Source organism: Poromitra crassiceps (assembly GCF_964638095.1).
Source record: "Poromitra crassiceps genome assembly, chromosome: 8".
NCBI lineage: Eukaryota > Metazoa > Chordata > Actinopteri > Beryciformes > Melamphaidae > Poromitra > Poromitra crassiceps.
The window spans coordinates 6,980,510-7,001,325 of record NC_139629.1 but is presented as its reverse complement, the minus strand read 5'-3'; the positions used below and the strand labels follow the sequence as shown (position 1 = coordinate 7,001,325).

General features: G+C 42.0%; 1 protein-coding gene across 1 annotated transcript in view; it reads right to left on the bottom strand.

Annotated features, from left to right (window-relative positions):
• neb (nebulin) overlaps positions 1-20,816 on the bottom strand; it is a gene marked incomplete at its 5' end in the record, with an annotated part of 75,026 nt that overhangs the window by 17,912 nt on the left and 36,298 nt on the right. The window contains 44 exons of the mRNA XM_083642259.1: positions 613-717; positions 2,014-2,118; positions 3,286-3,390; positions 3,582-3,695; positions 5,515-5,604; positions 6,132-6,236; positions 6,720-6,821; positions 7,315-7,425; positions 7,542-7,652; positions 7,861-7,965; positions 8,127-8,231; positions 8,339-8,443; positions 8,617-8,721; positions 8,919-9,026; positions 9,179-9,280; positions 10,885-10,989; positions 12,815-12,919; positions 13,117-13,221; positions 13,336-13,440; positions 13,614-13,718; positions 14,080-14,184; positions 14,399-14,503; positions 14,607-14,711; positions 14,883-14,987; positions 15,135-15,233; positions 15,376-15,480; positions 15,587-15,691; positions 15,881-15,988; positions 16,116-16,223; positions 16,522-16,629; positions 16,731-16,835; positions 17,034-17,138; positions 17,392-17,589; positions 17,791-17,904; positions 18,045-18,152; positions 18,248-18,352; positions 18,463-18,567; positions 18,856-18,960; positions 19,114-19,311; positions 19,624-19,734; positions 19,930-20,037; positions 20,130-20,234; positions 20,399-20,503; positions 20,637-20,741. Coding sequence (XP_083498385.1) covers positions 613-717; positions 2,014-2,118; positions 3,286-3,390; positions 3,582-3,695; positions 5,515-5,604; positions 6,132-6,236; positions 6,720-6,821; positions 7,315-7,425; positions 7,542-7,652; positions 7,861-7,965; positions 8,127-8,231; positions 8,339-8,443; positions 8,617-8,721; positions 8,919-9,026; positions 9,179-9,280; positions 10,885-10,989; positions 12,815-12,919; positions 13,117-13,221; positions 13,336-13,440; positions 13,614-13,718; positions 14,080-14,184; positions 14,399-14,503; positions 14,607-14,711; positions 14,883-14,987; positions 15,135-15,233; positions 15,376-15,480; positions 15,587-15,691; positions 15,881-15,988; positions 16,116-16,223; positions 16,522-16,629; positions 16,731-16,835; positions 17,034-17,138; positions 17,392-17,589; positions 17,791-17,904; positions 18,045-18,152; positions 18,248-18,352; positions 18,463-18,567; positions 18,856-18,960; positions 19,114-19,311; positions 19,624-19,734; positions 19,930-20,037; positions 20,130-20,234; positions 20,399-20,503; positions 20,637-20,741 — 4,833 coding nt within the window. The remainder of the gene's footprint in view (positions 1-612; positions 718-2,013; positions 2,119-3,285; positions 3,391-3,581; positions 3,696-5,514; positions 5,605-6,131; positions 6,237-6,719; positions 6,822-7,314; positions 7,426-7,541; positions 7,653-7,860; positions 7,966-8,126; positions 8,232-8,338; positions 8,444-8,616; positions 8,722-8,918; positions 9,027-9,178; positions 9,281-10,884; positions 10,990-12,814; positions 12,920-13,116; positions 13,222-13,335; positions 13,441-13,613; positions 13,719-14,079; positions 14,185-14,398; positions 14,504-14,606; positions 14,712-14,882; positions 14,988-15,134; positions 15,234-15,375; positions 15,481-15,586; positions 15,692-15,880; positions 15,989-16,115; positions 16,224-16,521; positions 16,630-16,730; positions 16,836-17,033; positions 17,139-17,391; positions 17,590-17,790; positions 17,905-18,044; positions 18,153-18,247; positions 18,353-18,462; positions 18,568-18,855; positions 18,961-19,113; positions 19,312-19,623; positions 19,735-19,929; positions 20,038-20,129; positions 20,235-20,398; positions 20,504-20,636; positions 20,742-20,816) is intronic.

Here is a 20,816-nt window from a genome sequence, read left to right as displayed (position 1 = left end):
TGTGTGTGTGGAGCAAAGCGAGCCTTAATGTTATTGAACAGACTGTGACAAATATACTGTACCTCCATCCCTGGACCATCAGAGGGCGCTTAACTTGTCTGTACTTACAGTATATTTTGCAGTAGCAAACAACAATATGTGGTAGGGTAAGTTTAATGTACAGGTTACACCTCATTTTTACACTGCCTTTGCCAGTGTGGAGATGGTAGAATTATTTTTCCAGACAGGGGTAAAGAGAAGAATAACGTCAATGTTTTCAAGGGAGTGACCACTTACAGTGCTTTAAATAGACTGAAACTATTCAATGAAATACACTCAAATATAATTTCACTGTAATAGTATTGAAGGCACTGTAAAACGATGTTTTTCCCTAACTTTGTAGACATACAGTACATCACGTTATATATTATATATATATTATATATTATATTATATATATTATATATTATTTTATATAATATATAAAATAATAGCTGGACATAGAAGAAGCTGAAGCATGTGTAAATATAAGAAGTAAATAAGCAGTAGAGGGGGAATAGATGCAGGCAGGCGTCTCCGGAGATTCAGACAGAGGCCTATAAAGCAAACGTTAATGTGCCACATAGTGTTTACCTGGCTCTGCATGTGCTGGGCCTCCTTAGCAGTCACATATGTGGGAGTCTCAAAGTCCAGCATAGCCTTGCCCTTCTCTCTCTCATACTTCTCCTTGTACTTGACCTGCAAGAGCCCACACACAGGCCAAATATAATGTCCACCGCATCCAATATATACAACTAAGGTCATGGACAGATCAATTTACTAAATGACTAAATGAATATCAATTATTTACAATGATTATACCTCAAATCGTGCCGATAGTGTTGTACAGTAGAATCAATGTAAATACGACACCAGTTTTACCAGTAGTCTAAGGTTGGCCCAGGTATTTTCATTAGACAAGATCGTCAGTGTTGTTTATTCCCTCTCAGAAATCTCTCCACAGACTTCAATATTTATATTGAGACAACTTAATGTTATTTAATCAGCAATACTCAGTTAAAGGAGAGGCGCAAAAATAGTGTTCTTGTTAAATTAAACACAAGTTGGAAATGGCAACCAACACCCTCCAATAAAATGAGTTTACAGGTCAGCCAAAGCCTAATAATGTAATACAAATGCTAATTATTAAAGTCTCTGTAAAACAAAAATAAATGTTTTGAGTTTGTCACACCACAGACGCATGTGTTATTAACCACTCAGCCAGATTTGAACAATTAAAAATGTTGCCAACTATATAAAATTAGGTTTCGAAATCATCTGAAGTGTCCCCAGTGCCCTCCCCCCTCAGTGCTGTGCAAATTGATATATTCTGATGCATTTTTTGAATTTCCAGGGTAGAGGCACTTCAGCCTTTATATAGTGTATAGGGGAGGGGCCATATGGAGGGCTCCACTGCATCATCGAGCCCCCACCATTGGCCCCCACTCTGGGCACTCTTAACCCATTGATACCTGATGCAGCATTTGCATGTATATCCCTCATTTGTGTGTGTATCCCTTTAAGACCGCAAACCGCGTGACGCGGTTCGCTGCATCAGGTATCAATGGGTAAAGGCCTGCCCAAAAAGATCATGGTGAAAAACAGAAAAATGCATGTCTTTTCACATGTTTTCAGCAACTAATGTCTAACAGTTGTAATGTGTTTAGAAACAAATCTCTGAATGTGCTTTACAGGGACTTCTAGGCTAGGGATTTTAAATGATAGGTTTCAGCAGCGTGGGAAAATTAAATCCTTTTATTTCTCTGAAGTGTACGGTATACCCCAACCTATACTGGTTTTAAACAACTGATTCAGTATTAATACGACTCCTATCCTCTCATAGGTGCACAGTTCAGAAAACAAATTGAGACGTAGATATTGTGTGTGTTTAAGTAGAAAGTGGTAAAAAAAAATAAAAAAAAATAAGTGAACCCCAGAACCGGTTATGTTGTGAGGACATGGTACCTGGTGCCCCACACACACAGTGCCACTTACGTTGCTCTGAAGTTCAGAGGCCTCCTTGTGATGGAGCTGCTCTGGTGTGTCAGGAATCATGTGGTAGTGACCCTTACTCTCCTCAAACTTCTTCTTGTAGCGGTACTAAGGGGGAATTCTCAAGTCAAGTAAGACAGCTCCAGCTCAGTACAGCAGAGAGGCAAAAAGAGCCTCTGTGTTGAGCTTACTGCCTTATATCCATTTCATAGCACAAAAAAGAGTCTTATAAAATATGCTTTGGGAAAAATATAAAAACAAGAGTTATACAATCGTCCAGAGCTGTGGAAACAGCTGTTGTGTAATTTAATAATTAATTTAATAATTTAATAATGTCAAAGAATATGACATGGTGAGGAAAACAATCAGTGATTAAAATGATATCAAATCAATGGAGAGGCAGGGAGTTTTGTGTTAAGTGTTCATGGAAGAAAAGAAGAAAAAATAAATGAGTAGTATGAGAACTACAGGACAAAAAAATATCCATGGGTGGAAAAAAGAAATAGAGGAGAAGGTTATATAGGGTGGTAGGTGGGATGGGAAGGTCAAAGGTGAAAGGTGAGAAGGGTAAGGATCACTACCAGTGATGGGAGCAACACACTGAGGTCAGGCCAGTTGAGGCACTGGTGATTGTTACTGTGACATGTGGAGTGATGGGAGCAACACACTGAGGTCAGGCCAGTTGAGGCACTGGTGATTGTTACTGTGGCATGTGGAGTGATGGGAGCAACACACTGAGGTCAGGCCAGTTGAGGCACTGGTGATTGTTACTGTGGCATGTGGAGTGATGGGAGCAACACACTGAGGTCAGGCCAGTTGAGGCACTGGTGATTGTTACTGTGGCATGTGGAGTGATGGGAGCAACACACTGAGGTCAGGCCAGTTGAGGCACTGGTGATTGTTACTGTGGCATGTGGAGTGATGGGAGCAACACACTGAGGTCAGACCAGTTGAGGCACTGGTGATTGTTGCTGTGACATGTGGAGTGATGGGAGCAACACACTGAGGTAAGACCAGTTGAGGCACTGGTGATTGTTACTGTGGCATGTGGAGTGATGGGAGCAACACGCTGAAGTCAGGCCAGTTGAGGCACTGGTGATTGTTACTGTGGCATGTGGAGTGATGGGAGCAACACACTGAGGTCAGACCAGTTGAGGCACTGGTGATTGTTACTGTGGCATATGGCATGATGGGAGCAACACACTGAGGTCAGGCCAGGTTCAATGACCCCCGGGTGGGGGTGTGAGGGGTTAAAGGCAGATGATATGGGCTTACCTCACTAGTCAGCTTGCTGGTGCTCAGGTTGTGCAGCATGGATAGAGACTCAGCCATGTCTGTCACAGGCTTGTGGAGCTTCTTCAGGTCACCCTTGTATTTCACCTGCGGATATTAGGGGATGAAAACGCAATTGAATAGTAACATTATCTTATAGTGGGAGGCAATTTCCTCAGCTCTTAACTAAGACTTATGCTAGAGTTTGAAGTAAACTCTCTCTACCTGAATGAAAAGTCTAGTTAGTCTTAGTCATAATGTTCAAATAAATTATGTTTTTTACTTATGTGGGCACTTACCTCACTAGCCAGTATATTGGCATCCTTCAAAGTCTGGTAAATCTTACTCTCTTTCAGGTCATACTGCGGCTTCTTTCCTTTCATCTCCTTGTCAAACTTTTCCTTGTACTTCACCTGTTAGGGCCGGATATATATGAGAGTTAGTGACAGCCGGAGTGGTAACTTTTGGGGAGACGGAAAGGTTAGTGAGAGATTTAGAATACATCTTAAGGACAACATAATGCTTTGTTGTATACAAAGGGTTGAGTAACTTAGATGAAATCATAGCTTTGGCCATGATGGGTACTGTATGTGCCTCATCATTCAAATTGAACTCGCATGCCTTGTTATACAGGCAGAAGAACTGTAGTCAAATCATGGGTTATCATCTGGAAGTGATTCATTCGTCCATGCGTCCATTTATAGAGAGGCAAAGTGGAACGTCACTTCCTGCTTCAGCACTGTACCAGAGATTTTCATCCGCCCATTTATTTTCCCATAGACGTTTCCTAAAATGCGTATAAAAATAGTTCTACTCGTTCAAACCAAACGGTTCAGATACATTTAGAAACAGGAGAGATCGCATAACATTTCACTCGGACCAAAACGTAAAACAAATGCGGGTTTAAAGAAAATTCTTTTTCGAGGTTGTTTGTTTTGGTCCGAGTGAAATGTTCTATGGTCTCTCCCGATTCTAAATATAGCTGAACCGTTTGGTTTGACCAAGTAAAACTATCTTTATAAGCATTTTACGAAATGTTTATGAGGAAATAAATGGCGGATGAAAATCTCTGGTACAGTGCTGAAGCAGGAAGTGACGTTCACTTTGCCTCTCTATGACCTCTGCCAAGGAGGTTCTGTTGGTGGGTCAGGGTCAGGGTTCTGATCCGACTCACAAAAATGTGCAAATCACAGCAGACTGGAGTATTGTCCTTGGCCGAGGTCTGCGCTCTCCGAGTGCACTTGTAGTTTTCATTAAGCATTCATAGTGCCAATTAGTGCCAGAAGGTAACCGAGTCTCTACCATAGAATTAGAATGGAGCGATCTAATTCTATGGTCTACCCAAGCACAGCATGGACATCATATATAATACAGTATATATGGTAGAGGTAGAAGAAGAGTGTGATCCCATTCCAGAGGAGGCCCGGGCTATACAGACGAGCTGCAGACCAACCAGCTTTGGGGAGATGGTGAGACAAAGCAATATTTTTAAACAATAATTAGAGAGAACGCTTTGTTTTCCTAGGCATTTGTAAATCCAGCAGTAACTATGAATTCATTGTTCACATTGTTAACTTTACAATGTAGAGGCTTGGGGTAAATGTGTACCCTCTTTTCAGAAGGCCTACTCTGCCTCCTAGTGTTCAGAGCTCATGTCGTTGATTACTGGATGTACAAAGACCTTCCAGGAACAAATTCAGATGCAACATCTTATTTATTTCATGGCACGGTATAGTCAGACAGAGAGCATTCCGTTTAAAGCATTCAGAGGTAGAGACAATGACTGAGTGATTCAGGAGGAAGGTGGAGAAACAATGGTAAAGGGGAGGAAGTAAAAAATAAAAAATAAAATAACAATAATAATAATAATAATTTATTATTAACGTGTAAGGCACTTTGCAACTAATGCAGCAATGCCATGCCAGTCTATGCATGGCAATGACGCAGAGCTTGTCAGGGGAGCAAAAAAGCTGCATACATGCATACAGTGCTACGGTGCACAAACAAAGGTTTCGAAGTAAAAATCCAGATATTTGGTTTAGATTTGAATGAGATTAAAAAACAAACCAAAAAAATCCTTTTGTGTTCTGTGGTGAACCCCACTGTACTATCAGAAATCAATCAATCAATCAATCAATTGGAAAAAATGAGACATACAGTATAGACAAAAGACAGACATGTAGTAGCAGCCCATTGGTCCCACAGGGTGTCACAGGGCATTAAGCATCTTACATCACTAAGCAGGGAACTCATTTTCTTAATGTGGCGCATCTGGGGGGTATCATAGGAGGCTGCTCCATGGAGGGAGGGTGCGGCCTCCACCTACAAAGCGCAGTGAAATGAGGGATGAGAATACACAGACTAGGACAAATCATGTAAGTAGAGAGCTGGAGGAGGGATGAGGAGAGGAGGGTTAGGGGTGGAATGAGGGAGGGGAACAGTGTAGGAAGACAGGCTAAGGATGGAGATGGAGAGGGGAGATTTACAATGTGGACTCACACAATGGCAGAATAACACATGGATAGTAATGCAGGATGGCAAGGGAAGCACTAGTTCTACAGTTATTAGGCTTACGGGATTGTTGCTAAGCATCTACTACAGCAGTACAAAGGGTGCAAACGTGAGATCGAGAAAGCTGATCTGATGATGACCCCAAGAGAGCTGATCTTTAACCAGAGTACTGCTGCTTTCTCTGTACGCATATTGGCATCTTGGCTGTAAAATAAACAAGCATACAACTTTCTCAGAGTACAGGATAGACCGTATGCACAGTGCAAGGGCTACAAATACAAAAAGACCCAGTGGGGAAGCAGGGCTTCATGAGACAGATGGACATGGTTGGGGTGTACCTGGCTGGTCAGCTTGGACACCTCGGTGGCCAGAGCGATGTCTGGGCGGAAGGCCAGAGAGCCTCCACGGCTGGCCTCCTGACGGGCCTTCTCACGGTAGCCGACCTGACAGAGACAAGACACACCTGCTGTGAAGGTCAAATGCCTCGCTTCCTGTGTGCCACAAGACTTTCAGCAGGAAAGGCCAACCTAGTGGTGTAGTCTATGTGTGATACGCAGGTATACGCAGTAGACCCACTAGGAAAGCTCCAGGATTTGACTACACCCACTTAAAATTGTGCAAAGATACGTAACAATCAGGGCTGTAGTCGTGGGTAGGGTTTCCTCACCTATTTTCAAATCAATTGTATCAATGAGGGGAAACAAGCTCACTAAACTACTCACCTAACAGTTTACTCACCTCTGAATTTACCACTACACCCTTGGTAATAATACAGTTATGTGACAGTTTTAGGCCTAACCATTCATCAATTCGCTGGGGACCTCCAGGAACCCAACCCCCCAACCCCCATCCCCCATCCCGGGCCTGATGTTACAATCACTCCACCCAAACTGACTGAGCGACGGCAAAAAGACATATCTGGTTACCTCACTGATCAGCTTGGCAGCCTGGGTGGCCTTCTTGATGTCCGGGCGGTCGGCGGTCGAAGTGTAGTGCAGGTTGGCCTTGGCTTTCTGCTTGTAGGCAAACTACAGTGATGGAGATGAGGGCAGGCAGAATATAGGAAACAAAATAGACAAACACAAAGAAATGAGAGAGGCTGGGAATATACTGTACAAGCTACCCCCCCCCCCCCCCCACACACACACACACACACACACACACACACACACACACTCTTTTTCATATTACGCAAGTTTAGATGTTGAAGAACACACTCAATATAACTCAATATATAGAATCACTAAATACTTATAATTTGTTAGCAAATTAATCTTGTTCAGGGCAAACCAAGCACGTTTCTCTGAATGTTGCTTTTAGGAGTACGAACATTCAAAGAAGCATTATCTTCTTCAACTATTTTACTGTATGACACATCATTTGAAAGCTTATGATCTGCACCTTCATAATCTGTTAAAAGATGAAAAATGCATCATCCAAGTGGGGAGATTGCATGCTGACTACACTTGACAAAATTGTTGATCAAAGTTATTTTTATCCACAAGTGTCGAAGTGCCTTACGTTGCTCTGACTCTTGGCCACATCCATGGCATGCTTAACATCCGGTGGAACAATCATCTGGTTATACTTGGACTTGCCCTTGTCCTTCTCAAACTTCTCCTTGTACAGTTTCTGTGACGGGGGAAAAGGAATGTCAAAGAGAATTAGACAAAACTGGCCACGTATTGTGAGATGGCTTCGTCCTCGCTCCGTTTCTCAAAGTCACGGTAAATATTAGAGGCTCGTACCCCGCTGACAAGCTTGTTCATCTCCTTGCTGTGGTTAGTGTCACGAGTCTGGGACAGGGTGGTGAATGAGCCAGACTGCATGTCCTTCTTACTGGCCTCCTTGTATTTGCTCTGGGGATGAATAACAGATACAGTTCTAGTCATAACACGATCTTTGAAGTATCTTCCTTGATTCACATACATAGGTTGTACTACTGTAGGCTAATACTGTACATTGGTCACTTTCAGAGTGAGGGAGAGGAAGAGAAAGAAAGATACTGAAAAAAGGGTGAAATGTAAAGTACCAGTTGAAAGATGAGTTCCACTGGATGGCTCTTACCTCAGACACCAGGCTGCGCACTGACTTGGCATGGAGGATCTGAGGAGTGTCCAGGACGGGAATGTAGTGGCCCTTAGCCTTCTCATATTTGTCTCTGTACTTCACCTGGAGGGGAGAACGGCACACAGGATTGGCGGTTAAATATGAAACATTAAGTTATTCAGTAATCTAACTTTATTAAATCACACAGTCCTCTATATGGGCCTTGGGTGTCTGATTATTGAGATATTGTGAGTTGCCAATAAAGTAAAAGTGAAGAAACTTACCTCACTAGCCATCTCAGCGTTCTTCATAGCCAGGAGGGTGAGCTTGTCATCAACAACAGGTATCACACAGCCCTTCATATTCTCCTTGTCATACTTGTACTCAATCTGTGGGGCAAAGCAATAGGAGAAGTGTTAGAGCAACATCGTGAATCAACCATGTTGCTGTTATCAGAAATTGAAACCAGGTGCATACAGCACAAGCTTCAACTCACATCACTCTGCTGGAAGGTGTTCCTGGCATTGTTGATGAAGTCAGGTCTGTCTGTCGTCCAGATCCACTTGTTCTTGGTGGCTTCATACTTCTTCCTGTAGTCAAGCTGAAAATGGAAACAATTGAGATGGTTATGGAAAGATAGAAATTGTATTGTATTGAGTAATGTGGTGTAACCTTTTCCTTTGTTCCTTTGTGTATTAGCTTCGCTATTTGTTTATTTATAAATCTATATATTAACTTCATGTATTCCCTTGTGCATCACCAGAAGACCCTTACGTTGCTGATGTTCTTGTACGCCTCCTTTGCAGCACGGATCTCATGAGCCTCGGGGTCCATGTTGATGTGGGCCTTGTTCTTCTCATACACCTCCCTGTACTTCAGCTGAAAGAGAAATGATGAAAACACCATCAGACACAATCCACAGAATGTCAGCCAGGCATACATGCTGGAAACAATAGCAAAGAACCTCTTCCTCAGCCTAGGTTAAGCAAAAGGCTGTGGTTGCTGCTTCTATTGAAAGATGAATGTCGTTCATATCCTGTTGCTTGAATGGGGCAGCAGTTGTGAGAGGGACTTACAGTGCTGGTGATCTCCTTGACTTTCTTCATGTGCTGCTGGTATGGAGTGTCGTAAGGCAGGGTGTAGGCCTTAGCCTTGTTCTTGTTGTACTCCATCCTGTAGATAATCTAAAGAAGAATTGTTATAGCATTAGTCAGGTGCATTGTTCAATTCAAATCAATCAGAAGAATAAGGACATTACCATATCGTCCGTTTTTTAACGGTTGGAAAGATTATATAACTTTTACCCATTGCAAAAAAAAGAAAAAGAAAAACTTACATCACTGATCTTCTTGCTGCGTTTGTGGGCCTCATACTCAGGAGTGTCCAGGATAGAGGTGAACTTGGACTTGGCACGCTCATACTGCTCCTTGTACTTCCACTGAGGGACGAAGGTGATGTGTGAGGACACAAAAGTTAGCATCACTCATTACACTTCACTTAATTAATGTGTATTCTCACAACTGATCTGGCTTATAAACTATGGAACTGAAATGTTCTCACAGGAAAAAGCTTTTTAACATTTAACTAACAGTGTATCATGATGTTACATGATAATGTAATAGAAATAAAATGTCCAATGAATGAAGTGAAGTGGTGCCATGCATAGGTTTAGAAAACATGCGTTAGAAAACATGCATCCACAATGAGGGGGTTATTTTGAGTGTGAGAATGAAGGCGGAGCCACATGTTACCAGGATTAAGTCATGAAAGTCTGTAGTATCCACGATGCTCACGTTGACCAGCAGTCCATCGTATGCTATTGAATCTGTGAGCCTCATACATCATTTCAGTAAAGATACGGTTTACTCATTAGCAGATCAACTGAAAGACAAGTACCCTGTCTGTGTGTTCCGCTATTACAACGTGTACTACTGCCAAACTCACTGCAGCTACAATGGTAGACTAGATGACTAAATGCAAAAAGGCTGTACCAAAAATAATAATAATAATAATTTATTTATATATATATATATATATATATATATATATATATATATATATATATATATATATATATATATATATATATATATATATATATATATATATATATATATATATAATACAGTGTATATATATATATATGAACAAAAAAAAACAAATTAAAAAAGGAGAGAGATAGCTAAACTATCTGCATGCATTGGTGACCAGATGTTTCAGAGTATAAGCTGCACTATATATTTCTATATGACTCTAGATATGTCTCTCTGAATACTGGGACGCTACTGTACTGCATGTCTGCATGAAGGATGGGTTACTCATCAAGACGGATGGGATTCAGAGGTGTGTGAGAGTTGAAGAGGCAGGGGATGGATGAAGGTAAGACCCAGATTAGAGCGTGAAAGTGAGGGGTGGAATGTGTGCTAGTTGCTGCAAAAAAAAAACCCCATTTGAACAAGTAATCTGTTCTAATATTCAGCCTTCAAATCTTCTTTTTGTTGACCCAAGAGAAAAAAAAAGACATTTTGGTGAGATAATTCCACTTTTCAGTTTCAGGAATTTCCTAGAAATGAGTGTCAATATATTGAAACAAATCAGAATAAAGCAGATGACTGCACCACTAGTATCAAGACAATGACACTCAATTCTACCAAATTCTGCAAAAGTTGATTTCCATTGGAAACAAGTGAAATGATCTACGCCACTGTCAGACCCCCCCCCCCAGTTTTAGGTGAAAAAAGTAACAAAATTACAACTTTAGGGCTCAATAATTGACTAAATAACTTGTTACGAATTTTTGGAGTTGGGCGTGTGGTTGAAAGGAGGAGAGGAGTTCCTCCAGGTAGAGTGTACTATGTCCAAGGCCCTGTCCAGAAACAGCAGCAGGGAACTGGTAACCCGCTGATTATTGATTCATTATGCAGTTTGCCGAAACAACTCTCTTGACTGTATGCAAGTCCCTAGAGGCTTGAAATGCTGTCAGTGTGTTTGTGGACAGGGCCCACACAGATACAATAGGCCATCTTCTCTCTGGTTGTTTACCTTGCTGGTCATAGTGGACTGGTAAAGGGCTGTGAGGATGTCAGGGCGGAGCAGCTCATTGCAGCCACTCTTTAGCAGATCCTTGGCTCTGGATTTATACTTTGCCTGTCCATGAGTACACACGCACCAACATACACACACAGCATGCCATAGTTGAGCACACACATGAAAAATAGCAATAGCACTGGGAGGACTGGAGATGGGCTCCGGAGTTCCAAGTGTGAGGATGGGGTCTGTGCCCTAATCTGTGCCTTCAGTGCAAAAAAACAACAACCATCACCTTCAATGGTGGTAAATTTGGATGATCTTACAGCAGTGATTCCCTAAGTGTAGGCCACAGACCACTGGTGGGCCATAAAGGTACTGCAGGTGGGCCACGAGAGGCATACCTGCCAACACTCCCGATTTTCACGAGTCTCCCTGTTTTTAACCCTTTCTCCCACTGTGCTCCCGATTGGTCATTTCTCCTGTTGCTGTCTTTCAGAGGCTGTAGCGAGCTCACTGTTAAAGTCAGAGTGAAGTTCCTGGTATCATATGAAATTAGATGACCTAAGGCACCCATTGGTACCAACCATGGCATGCTTGTCGAGAAGGGGGCTAAATAACGCACCAAAGTTAGGCTAAATTTGGGCGAGGGGAAAACTACTTCAAAGGGGTCCCTTGACCTCTCCCTTACCATGTAATATTTAGGATTAAATATTTGCATTTAAAAAGTAATCAGACTAATAAAACAAAGCAATGGCGATTTAGATTACGTGTTTCATTTAACAGTAATGTCAAATATCTGTCCATGGAGACATTTAAATAGCATTAATAGCTTGTGAATTCATTTATTTATGTTGTTGCTCATCACAGTTTGTCTCAATAAATATCTCATCTGTGTTATGCATGCATGCAAATACTTCTGATGAGTAAGGGGGAAGAAAATGTTTTGGGTATTTTGCCTCAATTTTTGTATGTGGATGGATTATTAATTTGCACTGCATTGCCGTATGTCCACGTTTTGTTTATGAAGTCAAAAGATTTCAAAGTGGGCCGCGGCATTATTAAGTTTGGGAATGGCTGTATTAGAGGATTGGTTTAGCAGCTTGTTTGGACAAATTTGTAGTTTAAGAAATGAATTAATCACAAGACAAAATAATAATTAGATTAGCTCTGATGGCACAGATGAAGGAGAGTCCCGCTCACTCAAGATAGAGTTCCATTTGAGTGGCACTGTTTGGGGTACCTGCGTGGGTCAAAAAGAGAGAGAGAAAGAACAGAGAGAGAGAGGGAGAGAGAGACTGGTTGTTTGGGACGAGTAACGTCATAGCCATGCGACGACGGCCTCCGGCAGGTCTGTTGATGACCTCATGCAGCAGGGTCAGAGTCCTGGACGATTGGACCGGAGGAAGCAGCGGAGGAGGCGGGCCAGTCGTACGACCCGACCAGCGCGTTTACCTGGCTCATCTTGTTGTTCGCCTTGGCCAATTGGTATCTAGGATCATCTGTAGTAATGGTGAACTTATTCCTGGTCTTCATATAGTCATCTTTATAGGACCTCTGCTCAGAATATCAAAAGGTAGTTAAAGACAAATGTCCAGAAAAGGGTGGGCGCTGTGATGTGATCAACTTTTCCAGGGGACCAAATAAGGTTAAAAGCATGTGATAAAAAGAACAGCGAAAACAGAAATTAAACAAGAAATCCGATCACAGTCAGTAGTATGATTATACAAAGCGGTCACAAATATGGAATGCTATCAATTAAATTAACAATTAGACTAATTCCTGATTTTTTACCTCCATAGCTGAGAATCCAATTGAAATGCACAGAGACAGAGAAAGCAAGCTGATTAAGGTATCTCGCTTACAAACGTGATTTCACAAGTAAACAGATATATTTGAATTACAAACATCAATCTATATACGTTGAAAAAATGAAGTGACTTACTTCGTTGATGAGGGTGGAGGCATACTTGACAGCCTCGAAGAATGGAGTATCGCAGGTATACTTGAAGTTGCCTCTGTTCTTCTCAAAGGAGGCTTTGTACAGTCTCTGTTAACAAGAAAACAGACAGTTATTGAGAAAATATAGATATATACATCAGTCCAATAGAGACTTATTATATATGTTTATGAGCATACTTATTATATGAACTGCTATATCATAGGAGGTATAAGGTACTTTCTATGCTATTATGTGTATGTATTGATGTTTCAGATGGTAAATGATGTACTAAATAGATCTTTCACCTCACTGTACAGACTCTTGTTCTGCCCAGCCAGCACCATCTCAGGTGTGTCCCAGACGTAGCAGCCAATACCCCTCAGCCACTCCAGGTCCTCCTTGTACTTGAGCTAAAAAGAAAAATGTTTTTTTTAATAAAAGTGAAGCTTCAGCCTATGGAAAATGTTCTTCAGGGCATACTAAAGTGCCATTCAAAATCAAAAGATCAAGTTGTCAGTGCTCACACTGCTGATGTTATCGCCGGCGATCTTGCTAAGGAAGAACTCTGGGCGGTCGGGGATGGACTTCCATGTACCCAGGGAGTTAATGTACTTCTGCCTGTACTTGACCTGAGAGAGAGAGAGAGAGAGAGAGAGAGAGAGAGAGAGAGAGAGAGGAGAATATAGTTTGAAGAGTTGTCATCACCACTTCATTGAGTGTGGTTTTATTATTAACATCATCTCGATAGAGAAGAACAAAGGACAAATTACAAATAATCAACAGGGTCATTTCAAATGCTGACCTCGCTGATGTCATCAGTGACTCTGCGGTGGCAGACGATGTCCAGGGCATCCTTGACTGTGCGGTAGTGTCCCTTGGAAAGCTCAAAGCTCTCTTTGTAGCGCAGCTGAAGACATAAACAACAACACATGTCAGATGGATACCAACCACAAAATACATAAAGTCATATTATAGTATCTGTATCTAACAGCCAACAGTCAATATTTTGTGCCGATATTCTGTGCATTTAAATTTGACAGTTTTAGTGTTAAAAAGCTCCACCCAAAAGATAAGGATTCACTGTTCCCCACTGAATTGCATTCTTTGCAGGTGGAAAAACGTATGAAACAGAGGTCTTCATGGGACTATAAAACGCTCCATCAAAACCCATCATCAAAATGATTGCGCCGATTAGCAGCTCACTAAGGCAGGTTATCCCTGGTTCATATTATTTCCCCTTATGGAAGTTAGCCAATGAGCATACTCACATCGCTGGACTGGAGGTAGGCTTTCTTGGCACGGACCAGGATGGGTGTATCGGCGATGGCAGTGTACCTGTGCTTCATCTTCTCATACTGGTCTTTGTATTTGGTCTAGGGGAAGAGACCATTAAGGCAATATAAATTAGAAATTATTTCCTTCTGCATCGACATTGCTGTGAATTAACAAAAATATACAGTTATGGTGTTGTGAGAAATGAGGTTTTTGCAGAATTAAGGGGTTATGAGGGCAAGATAGCCACCTGATAAACAATGTGGAGGATACCCTAGCAATGGTTATGATGAAGGAGGAAAGAGAAAGACTTACATCGCTGTAGATCACCTTCATCGTCCTAGCATGGCCCATGGTGGGGGTGTCAATTTCTGGCGTGAAGTGGCATCTCTCCTTAGAGGCCAGGTCTGTGTACTGGTACTGTACAGAAAAGAGAAAAGCATGCTGGATTAGCAGGTGAACGCATTAGAATGGCTTCATAACAGGAGTGAATAAGAGTTGTGATGGCTAATCTTGAACTTGCCTTATTGGTCAGCTGCTGGGCCCACTTGACTCTCTTGATGTCCATGGAGTCCAGAGGGGTGGTGACCTTGGCCATTTCTACTTTGCTGTGTGCTTTGTAGATAATCTGAAGTGGTGAGAGATGCCAGGACAGCAAAGGTAATGTCAAAAGCTGCGTGAAACCTGTCACAATATCTTTATTTGCAGAGAGAATATCTATTTCTTTCTAAGGTTACAAACCTAGAACTTTACTGGTATGATGTGATGAAGTAACCTAGTGCTAGGAGAAATGACTCACATTACTCATGTGGGTCTTGAGCTCAGTCACGCGCTGGTACTCTGGAGTGTCCAGGACCACAGAGAATTTGGCATGGTTCTTCTTCGCCTCAACTGGATAGCTGGCCTATAAAAGTAAAAAAATAAGAAGAAGAAGAAAAAGAGGCCATACAAATGATAATGGAGCCGTTGTATTGAGACACAGCAGTTAAGTATGCATTGAAATGAAGGACAGTGATGTCAGGAGATGTTGGAGCAAAAGGGAAGCACATACCCTGAACTTGCTGATGTTGCGGACATGGACCATCTCAGGTGTGTTGTACAAGAAGCAGCCAACGCCTCTCAGCCACATCAGATCCTCTTTGTATCGGATCTAAAGACACAACAGGATGCTTTAAAATACAGCACTGTCAAAGTGCATTTTAAAATACAGCAGTGTCAAATACAGCAGTGTCAAATACAGCAGTGTCAAAGTGCATTTGGTGAAACTATTTGCATGTTGCTTTCAGACATACATCACTGGTGATCTCATTGACGTGGCTGCAGTGCATCAGCTGGGGCGTGAAGGCCATAGGGATGAGCTGGCCTTTGGTGTTGTTGTATTTCTCTCTGTAGCACAACTAGGATGACAGTGGAGAAGATATGAAAATATCAATAAACTCAATCAATTCACATGGATAACAAAAATAGATGTGAAAGACAGTTGTATGAAAAATGGTTGCATACCTCACTGAGGTTCTCCTGGTTCATCTTGACTTGTTTGATCTCACCGGTTTCGTAGATTGAGTGAATCTTGTCCTTCTGCTTCTCATACAGTGCACGATACAGACGCTGGGGAAGGCAGGTTGGAGACATATGATATCACTTTAGCCAGTAAAGTATCACAATGTATCTATTTACTGCTGGGTTAACTTGACTAGGCATGGAGAATGCTTGAAATAAATAACCTAACAATTTATGTCTCTAATGTCTGTGACTATGCGATACTGGGATGACAATAGTAGCGGTTTTTATTCTTACGTTGTTGGTGATGATGTTGGCTTTCCTGTTGTTGACGAAGTTGACACCCTCTGGATGAAGGGTGTAGCCCTTGGCCTTCATCATCTCATAGGCCTCCTTGTACTTCACCTACAAATATATCAAGAAAAAACAAGTCATTCAGTGACATTATTACAACTTGGTCCGTGAACAAACAGGCTTCAATTGTGCCAAAAATGTGGAAATATTAAAGATAAGAAGACAGTGAAAGAATTACATAGCTGGTGACAACGCTGTTGTTCTTAGCCTGCTTAATGAGAGGGGTGTCCTTGGGCAGTGTGTATCCGGTTGGCATGGAGTTCTTGTTGGCCTCCTTGTACCAGTTCTGGGAAGAGGCAAGACAATTGGATGAGACCAGGCACATTTCAACATGAAAAATATGTATTAGAAACACATGTACAGTGTGGAAAGATAAGGCCCTAATCCTGAAAGGTACACTGAACATTAGTAGAATACTTTGAACTGTTGCATACTGCATACTACTGTACACTTACTGTATAGTGAAACAGCTTGAGAATTGTTTGAGTTTACGTGATAAAAAATGAACTGCCTTTTCAGCACAAACATAAGTATGAAGAAGGGACTCAAACATGGATGCTGTGTATTGAGGAGCATGATCTTACATCGCTCTGGATGTAGTTGGCCATGCGAGCCCTCTCTGACTCCATGGTGACAGCAGGAGCAGTGTTGGTGCCCTTGACATTGGTGTTGTAATCGAAGCGGTAGTGAAGCTGAAAAAGACAAAGAGGGGGAAGAAGTGATTATTTTTGGTCTGGTATGTAGAATGGAGAGCTGCCATGGTTAAGAACGTATCCTGTAAAGGGGCACTCACATCACTCAGGTTTTGGGAGCTCAGCTTGGCCGTCTCGTATACCGGGGTCTCCGTCACAACCGAATACTCCTTGAAGGCCTCGATGCCCTTGGCTCTATACTTATTCTGGAAAATGGGGGAAATCACAAGCACGTAGCTATCAACTCAACTTCTCTTCTTCTCAACTTCTGATCACACAGTGGATACTGTGAAAAGTGTATGCGGCGTATGGAAGTGAGAAAGGAAAGGGGCTTGAGTGCCAAACAGTAGAGGAAGAAGAACAAAATAGGATTTGAACAAAGGCAACAGAAAAGGAAACCTAACCTCGCTCTGCAGGTTACCAGCATGCTTGACACGGATGATCTCTGGTGTGTCATGGGCATAGCAACCGATACCCTTCAGCCAGTTCAGGTCATCCTTGTAGAAGATCTGGGGAGGGCACACATCACAAAACATACATCATTTTTTGAAATAATTATACAAATCTATGGTCATGTTAATCAGGTCAGAAATAATATAGAACAATCTGAACTAAAAATTCTGAGTGTGAGATACTATACTTTTCTTTTTTTAATCTTTTGATTGAGATTAAGATACTGTACTTACTACTCCTGTACAGCAGACAAATCTGCAGCTAAGCAGTAATGACTACATGGTATAAAGATAAGGGGCGGTCACTCACATCACTGAGCTGCTCGTTGACTTTGCGTGCCTGGACGTACACCTGCATGTCGGGCATGCATATCCACTGGTGCAGGTGCTTGCGGTAGTTGATCTCGCTAACTGAGGACTGGGTGTTACGGGCCGACAGGATCTCCAGCATGTCTGCTGGGATATGGTTCTTGGCCTTGGTCTTCTCATAGTCCAGCTTGTACAGGCGCTACAAGAGAGGCAACAACCAGCAGGGTTTTAGTTCTCACATTAGGTAAGACAGGATGCACTTTAGCCGTTTGTAAAAAAATGCCGCTACTCCTGCGGTGCAGTTTCTGAATTCTCCATTCAAGAAAGTCTTGGCAAAATGCAACGTCAGAGAAATGATACGACTGAGAGAAGTGGAAATGGCTCAACGAGCTCGACTTACATCTAGGACGAGTTTTCCGGCTTTGACGAGGCGAGCGGTTTGGGGATCATCCTCCAGACACTTGGGCAGACTGTAGAGGGATTTGAACTTCTCATAATCCGCCTTGTACTTCACCTGGAGGGGTTGGAGGAATCACATTATTGTCTCTTAAAGGTCAAACATCACGTACCAAATATAAACAAAAGTGTAGCCCCAACCGCTGCATATTAATAACATGGGATCAAATATATCATAGAACTCAACGTTGAACTTACATTGCTGAGAACGACCTTCTGGTGTTTGGCGTGTTGCAGAGCGTGCGAGTCATGGGGGATCTGGTAGCTCTTGTCCTTGATTTTGTCCCAAGCAGCTGTGTAATTTTTCTGTTGACAGAAAAAGCCAGAACATCAACATCAACCTTCCAGAACCGATATCTCAGGACTTGGTCAATGACACAAAGAGCATTATCCACACTTACGCTGCTGAAGAAATCTTTGAAGTTGCGGCATCTGGCATAGTCATGGGTATCTAGTATGGTAGTATACAAGTGCTTCTCCTTGTGGTAAGCCTCCCTGTAGTTCAGCTGTGGAAAGAAAGAATTGTATTCATCCATCAATTGGCATTGGCTAATTGAAAATGCAATGTATGGGCAGCTAAAGTGATTGTACACTGAAAGGCATAGCACACACTCACCTCACTGGCCCAGGTGTGACCCAGGATAGCAGTCACATAGGCCGGGGTGTCTGTCACGATGGAGTAGTTGTTGAATTCCTTCTTACCCTCCGCTTTGTATTTCAGCTGTAAGGGAAGATATGACGAGAGATTCCTTCACCTCTATTTCATTATACCAGGATGGTTCTTTATTTATTGTTTAGTTGATAGGGACAATACAAGTTTACATAGTAACATTTCACTCATTTCAAACAAGTTCAAGCAACCGATGTTTTGCATACAGAGTTTATAGCTATTGCTAGTTTCCGACTCCTGTCCTAAGGTTATAGGGACAACAATAAAATAATAACAACATGTGAATCATACTGTTGAATAGCAATTCTAAAACCTTTCTATGATTGTCCATTTACTTACATCACTCTGCAGCTCATAGGATTTCTTGGCACGAACAATCTCAGGTGTGTCCCAGACATAGCAGCCAACACCCTTCATCCAGTTAAGGTCCTCCTTGTAGCATACCTATTGAATGGCAATGGTGAAGCAAACACATTGGATGTTTAATAATGGGATAAACATCCCACCTGGATTTGTCTAACCACCTCTTTCTGTTTTCCCCTACAGTGTATCTTCTAGTAATGTGGTCCCCTGTTATACTGTATAAATATGACCTACATCACTGAGGATCTCGTTGTTCTTGCGGGAGCGGATGAGCTCCATCTGTTCGGGATGGCACGTCCACTGGTGCAGGTAAGTACGGTAGAGAACATCACTCAGCATGTCCTGGGACCTCTTTGCCACCTTGTTGGCAATGATGTCTGATGGGATGTGGTTCTTGGTCTTAGTCTGATTATAATCCTTCTGGTAGACCCTCTGAAAAAATAATGTGCATAACATGGAAAGTTATGCCACTTGTTGTTTACAATGTGAAACAAAGTGATCTAAAAAAAAAAACCTAAGTGGTTTATAACAACAACAAAGAATATCCTACTCTCTGTCAAAGCGACAACTGAAATGCCTGCAAAATACCACATCAGGAAGAAGACAAATTCATTGTGTGCATAAGTTGCATGCTATCTTTAAAAGCACAGTTAGGTCCAGCCTAAAGCTATATCAAAAATTGGACAGGAAAACATGATTTGGGGGTAATACAGAGTAATAATTAGATAAACAATGACATCTTACCATCGGCTTGGCCTTCTCTTGGTCTCCACAGCGCATAACATCAGGGAAGTCCACCAGGGTTCCAGCCATGTAGTGACCCTTAGCCTTCTCATGAAACTCCTTGTACTTGACCTATCAGGATCCAGGTTCAAAGGGGAAATAACTCTGAATATTGTGTAGATATTAGACAAGGAAAAAACACTCCACGTGCTTTTGATTCATCCGCATTGACTATTACGAAGCAATAGCGTTGACTATTACACGGCTGTAAATGCTTATGACATATGATTTGTCTAGCATGCCTAAAGAGATAAGAGGGAGGCTCACATCACTAATGATCTCTCTGCCCTTCTTGCCGGCGAGTAGAGGGATGTATTCATGGTTCAGCTGGTAGCCCGTAGCTTTGGTCGCGTCCCATTGCTGTTTGTAGTATTTCTGAAATCACATCATGGCCACAACGTTAAAATCAGGTGTGACAAAATATGTGGTTAAGAGAAATGTGGAGAAATCATGAATGAATGAATTACCTCACTGGTGTTCTTGTTCTGCTCCCTGCTATGGGCCATTTGGGGAGTGTCCTCGGAGCCGATGTAATGGCCCTTTTCGAAATTAAACGTCTCTTTGTACTTCAGCTATAGTCATGAGGAGTGAGGTCACAGATTAGGATTCATTCAAAGAAACACCAATGATCATGAAGCTTTCAACAAACAATTGCACTTGATTTCAGATTGTTTTTTTGTTTTTTTGGTATGATGCTTTTTGTAATTTTGGATTGTTAATGTAAGATTTGACATACATCACTGAGGTTGGCAGCGTTGATCTTAGCCAGGACGATCTCAGGGCGGTCCACAATCAGAGTGAACTTGCCGAAGCATTCTTTGGCATGCTTCGTGTATAGCCTCTGCAAGTGAAATTAGAGCAACAACGTGAGACACAATGCGTTGATACAAAAGATAAGCAACATGTGCGTAATGACACACTGTATACTGAATAAAAGTAGTGAATAAATCTAAATATAAATGTAGTGGACATACCTCGTTGAGAATCTTCTGGGCGTTCCTGACTTTGACGTGGTGAACAGAGTCAGCTGCAATCCAGCCACAGCCACGAATCCATTCCAGATCAGCCTTATAGAGAAACTGAAGATAGAAACAAAGATACATATCAGGAGGTTAGAGAGAGAATATTCTAAGTTGGTGCAATCTAGCACATGA